This window comes from Chaetura pelagica, unplaced genomic scaffold, assembly GCF_000747805.2.
Source record: "Chaetura pelagica isolate M959 unplaced genomic scaffold, ChaPel_1.0 scaffold291, whole genome shotgun sequence".
Classification (NCBI taxonomy): domain Eukaryota; kingdom Metazoa; phylum Chordata; class Aves; order Apodiformes; family Apodidae; genus Chaetura; species Chaetura pelagica.
Window position 1 is genome coordinate 105,655 of NW_009952148.1, and position 5,041 is coordinate 110,695.

The 5,041-nt window shown below is 62.9% G+C and overlaps 2 protein-coding genes across 2 annotated transcripts in view; both read right to left on the reverse strand.

The window, feature by feature from the left end:
• Positions 1–1,303, reverse strand: part of PFDN5 (prefoldin subunit 5) — a 4,843-nt gene extending 3,540 nt beyond the window's left edge. Inside the window, exon 1 of the mRNA XM_010006390.1 lies at positions 1,238–1,303. Coding sequence (XP_010004692.1) covers positions 1,238–1,303 — 66 coding nt within the window. The remainder of the gene's footprint in view (positions 1–1,237) is intronic.
• A 313-nt stretch (positions 1,304–1,616) lies between these two features.
• Positions 1,617–5,041, reverse strand: part of ESPL1 (extra spindle pole bodies homolog 1 (S. cerevisiae)) — a gene marked incomplete at its 5' end in the record, with an annotated part of 10,572 nt that continues 7,147 nt past the window's right edge. Inside the window, 12 exons of the mRNA XM_010006402.1 lie at positions 1,617–1,704; positions 1,789–1,901; positions 2,012–2,116; positions 2,191–2,361; positions 2,431–2,586; positions 2,679–2,801; positions 2,879–3,006; positions 3,097–3,281; positions 3,408–3,621; positions 3,932–4,093; positions 4,219–4,486; positions 4,565–5,031. Coding sequence (XP_010004704.1) covers positions 1,617–1,704; positions 1,789–1,901; positions 2,012–2,116; positions 2,191–2,361; positions 2,431–2,586; positions 2,679–2,801; positions 2,879–3,006; positions 3,097–3,281; positions 3,408–3,621; positions 3,932–4,093; positions 4,219–4,486; positions 4,565–5,031 — 2,180 coding nt within the window. The remainder of the gene's footprint in view (positions 1,705–1,788; positions 1,902–2,011; positions 2,117–2,190; positions 2,362–2,430; positions 2,587–2,678; positions 2,802–2,878; positions 3,007–3,096; positions 3,282–3,407; positions 3,622–3,931; positions 4,094–4,218; positions 4,487–4,564; positions 5,032–5,041) is intronic.

Genomic DNA, 5,041 nt, shown 5'->3' on the forward strand with positions numbered 1-5,041 from the left:
CCCAGAGCCCATCTAACTGGGGGGGAAACCAACCCCAAGGGACCCTCTCACTGGGGGGGGAGAAACCAGCACCCAGGGACCCTTGAACTGGGGGAGAAACCAGCACCCAGAGCCCATCTAACTGGGGGGGAGAAATCAGCCCCAAGGGACCCTCTAACTGGGGGGAAGAAACCTGCACCATATCCCATCTAACTGGGGGAGAAACCAGCACCCAGAGCCCATCTAACTGGGGGGGAAACCAGCACCCAGAGCCCATCTAACTGGGGGGGAAACCAACCCCAAGGGACCCTCTCACTGGGGGGGGAGAAACCAGCACCCAGGGACCCTTGAACTGGGGGAGAAACCAGCACCCAGAGCCCATCTAACTGGGGGGGAGAAATCAGCCCCAAGGGACCCTCTAACTGGGGGGAAGAAACCTGCACCATATCCCATCTAACTGGGGGAGAAACCAGCACCCAGAGCCCATCTAACTGGGGGGGAAACCAGCACCCAGAGCCCATCTAACTGGGGGGGAAACCAACCCCAAGGGACCCTCTCACTGGGGGGGGAGAAACCAGCACCCAGGGACCCTTGAACTGGGGGAGAAACCAGCACCCAGAGCCCATCTAACTGGGGGGGAGAAATCAGCCCCAAGGGACCCTCTAACTGGGGGGAAGAAACCTGCACCATATCCCATCTAACTGGGGGAGAAACCAGCACCCAGAGCCCATCTAACTGGGGGGGAAACCAGCACCCAGAGCCCATCTAACTGGGGGGGAAACCAACCCCAAGGGACCCTCTCACTGGGGGGGGAGAAACCAGCACCCAGGGACCCTTGAACTGGGGGAGAAACCAGCACCCAGAGCCCATCTAACTGGGGGGGAGAAATCAGCCCCAAGGGACCCTCTAACTGGGGGGAAGAAACCTGCACCATATCCCATCTAACTGGGGGAGAAACCAGCACCCAGAGCCCATCTAACTGGGGGGGAGAAATCAGCCCCAAGGGACCCTCTAACTGGGGGGAAGAAACCTGCACCATATCCCATCTAACTGGGGGAGAAACCAGCACCCAGAGCCCATCTAACTGGGGGGGAGAAATCAGCCCCAAGGGACCCTCTAACTGGGGGGAAGAAACCTGCACCATATCCCATCTAACTGGGGGAGAAACCAGCACCCAGAGCCCATCTAACTGGGGGGGAAACCAGCACCCAGAGCCCAGCTAACGGGGGGGGGAACCAACCCCAAGGGACCCTCTCACTGGGGGGGGAGAAACCAGCACCCAGGGACCCTTGAACTGGGGGAGAAACCAGCACCCAGAGCCCATCTAACTGGGGGGGAGAAATCAGCCCCAAGGGACCCTCTAACTGGGGGGAAGAAACCTGCACCATATCCCATCTAACTGGGGGAGAAACCAGCACCCAGAGCCCATCTAACTGGGGGGGAGAAATCAGCCCCAAGGGACCCTCTAACTGGGGGGAAGAAACCTGCACCATATCCCATCTAACTGGGGGAGAAACCAGCACCCAGAGCCCATCTAACTATGGGGATAAGCCACCCCAGGGGTGAACCTGAGCTGCCCTTGTACCCTCCCCCTGGGCACCCCCACCCAGGCTGTCCCCGAGCAGCCCTGGTGATGCTCACATGTAGAGATCGTGCTCCTGGAGGGCTGCCTGGATCTGCAGGGGGCTGGGGACGGCTCCTGTCACCCCCTTCCAGCCAGGCTCCCTGCAGGAGAGGCGGTCAGTAGGGCTGGGGGGCACAGATCACCCCCCAACACACACTCCCACCTCCCCAAGATGCCCAACCCACCTCTCAAACCACTCCCGAAATCGCTGCTCCGTGCCCAGGAGGTTCCTCTGCGGGTTGAGGACATAGAAGGTGCTCCCGGGGTCCACACCCCGGCTCAGCACAGACCGTGGCTGCTGGTGGAGAGGGGGGGGGGGGAGAAGTGGGAGCCAACCCAGCACAGGGTTTGAGGAGGGTCCCCCAACACCCACAGCTGGGAGATGTGGGGCTCCCACCATCATCTCACCTTCTGTGCCAGGGAGTAGCTGAGCAGGAAGCGCAGGGAAGGGAGCCTGGTGACGGGCAGGGACTTCAGGCAGGTCATGCTCTCCCAGGGCAGCTTCTGCAGGTGCTGGGAGGAAGAGGAGGGTGTGAGCAGCAGGGAGGCAGCAGAGGCAGGAGGTGAAGCAGAAGCAGAGGGCTCACCTTATCCAGCACCAGGACAAGGGAGCCAGGGGGCTGCTTAGGGCAGGGTCTGTGCTTCTCCAGCACCTCCTGCAAGAGCAGCTGTGCCTGGTGGGGCTGCGCGGGGCAGAGCCCCGAGGCCAAGGCTTGGGCATCACGGGGGGTGAGGAGGGCAGCAGCGTTCAGCACCACCTGGGGGAAGGAGGAGGGGGTGAGCAGAGGCAAAGCAGGAGCTCAGCTCCCCAAAACCTCTCACAGCACCTTGAGCAGGGTGGGATCCGTGTCCCTGAAGCCGCAGCAGCGGAGCTGGGGGTGCAGGCGGGCGGCAGCCTCGGCCAGAGCAGGGTCAGGGCTGGGGGGGAGCAGGGCACCCCTCCAGCAGCCCAGCACCTGCATCTCCAGGGTCTCAATGAGGCTCTGCAAGAGGTCAGAGAGTCAGCAGAGGGTCCAGATGCCCCAGTTCTCTCCAAAACATCCCCCACCTCAGAGCACAGGGTGGATTCCCCCACCTTCATCTTCCCGTCCAGCTCGAAGCGGCGCAGCCACCAGCTCTCCTTCTCTGTGCAGCTGTTGGCTTCCTTCTGCTCCTTCTGGATGGTGTCAAAGTCCCTCAGCAGCAAGTGCAGGGGCGTCTGGAGGAGGAAAGGAGCTGTCACTGCAGCCCCAAGAGCAGCTGGGCTGCCCCTCTCCCAGCCCTGCCTGCACTCACTGTGCTGGGAGCAGCGGGGATGCGGATGGTGAGGGGAGCAGTGCCCTTCTCCAGCCGGGTCAGCAGCAGAGTGTCCCCCGCGCAGCCAGGCTGCAGGCTGGAGAGGGTCAACACACACACAGCCACCCCTGCAAGTGACACCCAGACCTTAAGGACAGCCCTCAGGGCACCCTCGGGGTGCTGAGCTGCCCGGTCCCTCTGCTCACACCAGCCCTTACCGCTGGGGATCTGCTCCAGCTGCGCCTGGAACTCATCCCGCTCCCTGGAGCCCAGTGCTGTGGGGCTGAAGGTGAAGAGTTTCTGGAGCTCCCTGAGGTGGTGGCAGCGTTTTTCCAGACACTCCTCCTGCAGGGACAGCCCCCGGAGCTGCTCGGCCACGTCCCCTGCTGACTTCTTCTCTTTGCTGCAGAGGCAGAGTCAGTCAGGGGAGAAATAACCACCCCAAAAATCACCTTTGCTGGAGCACTGGTGGTGGGGAGGGAACCCTTTCTGGGAGGCTGCAGGGAGGAGAGGAGAGCAGGGAACTCACTGAATCTTCCTGTGGAGGATGCTGAGCAGCTGATGGCGAGTGGTGATGGAGACTGACTCAGAGAGCAGGTAGGCAGTGGAAAGGGGGTCCTGGTTCCCCGTGGCCAGAGCCAAGAGCTGGCAGAGCTGGCTGTAGAGCACACTGGGAGGGCAATGGCTGATGCAGTTGAAAGCTTCTTTCAGGAGCTCAAGGACTGTGTCCAGTGAGGAGACATCTGGAAGGGACAAAACAGCCCAAGCCCAGGGCAGGATCAGCCCGGAGGCCTCAGGGGAGGTGAAGCAGAGGGGACAGACACAGCATCCCCAGCACAGCCACCAGGTCCCAGTCCAAGACCAGCATCCCACACACTGGAGGCTCATGGAGCAGCCCCATGGTACTCCTGGCCAGCAGCCTGGTGCCCACCCAGTCCCCCTTCCCAGGAAACAGGACAAAATCCTCCCTGTGGGTCAAGATCAAGACAGGGAGGTCTTGGATCCATTACCAGCCCAGCCAGAACAAACCCACCCCCCGTGTCAGGTTCTCACCACCAGCCTTGGGCAGGGCTGAGGAGAGGGTCCCCTTGGGGGGCAGGGGGTCCCCCTTGCCCAGCCACTGTACTGCCACGATGTCCTCACTGGCTTCTTGCCTCAGGACCTCCTGCTCCCCGTCCGTGCCCTCCTGCCTGTGCCAAGGCAGGTGTCTCCTGCCTGTGGGGACAGAGGCACCTGGTCCCTTGGACTGGTGGCAGCAGCAGGGACAGACCTGTGCAACTGCTTAGGGGTGCATGAAGGCAAAAGCCCCCCCTCCACATCCCTGGAGTAGCCCAGCTCACCTGGAGCCCCCTCCTCTTCCTCCACAGCCCTCAGCAGCTCCCGCTCCTCCTTCTCTCTCCTGCCAGCCGCCCTGCGGGTCGCTCGCTCCCTCCTCTCCCCTGCAGCCCCAGCTCGGGGGGCTCTGCGGGGGCGGGCACTGCTGCCCTGCCCTCTCAACCCTGAGGATTTGGGGGGCACAACTTGCTGGGCACAGGATTTCTTGCAGGTAGCTCCGGGGGTCAGCCCTGCTTTGAGATCCTCCACGTCACTGTCATCGCTGAAGGTCACCTGAAGCAGAGGGACAGGGGGGGTGTCAGGGTGGGTGCCAGGCAGGGGAGCTGCCCTCTCAGCCCCCTCCCCACTCACCTGCAGCCGGGACTTGACCCTCCCCAAGACTTTGGGTGCCCGTGGGAGCCGCAACCTGCTGGCTGGGGGGGAGGACTCGTTGAAGATGGTGAAGGGAGTCCTGGCAGCAGCAGCTGCACGTGGCTGGGCAGGATGGACCTTCTGGTGAGGGGTGCAGGGCAGTGTCACCGGGCGGATGACAATGGGGGGCACCTCGCTGTCCGAGCCACCCACAGCAAAGACATCATCAGTGTCTGGCACAGCCACAGGCTTCGCTCTCTGGCTCCTCTTCACTCTGGGCTTGGGCCCAGCAGGGGCCAACGTTGGGGTCTTCTTGCGCCTTTGGGGTCGAGCTTTGCCCGTCGTGAGGGCCTGGGGCACAGCCACCACCTCGGGCTCTGCTGCAGCCAGCGTGGGCAGCTGCCAGGTCCAAGAAGCAGCAAAGACACCATCCACGGAGCTGCCGTGCTTGGAGGCCACGTGGCGAATGGGCGGCGC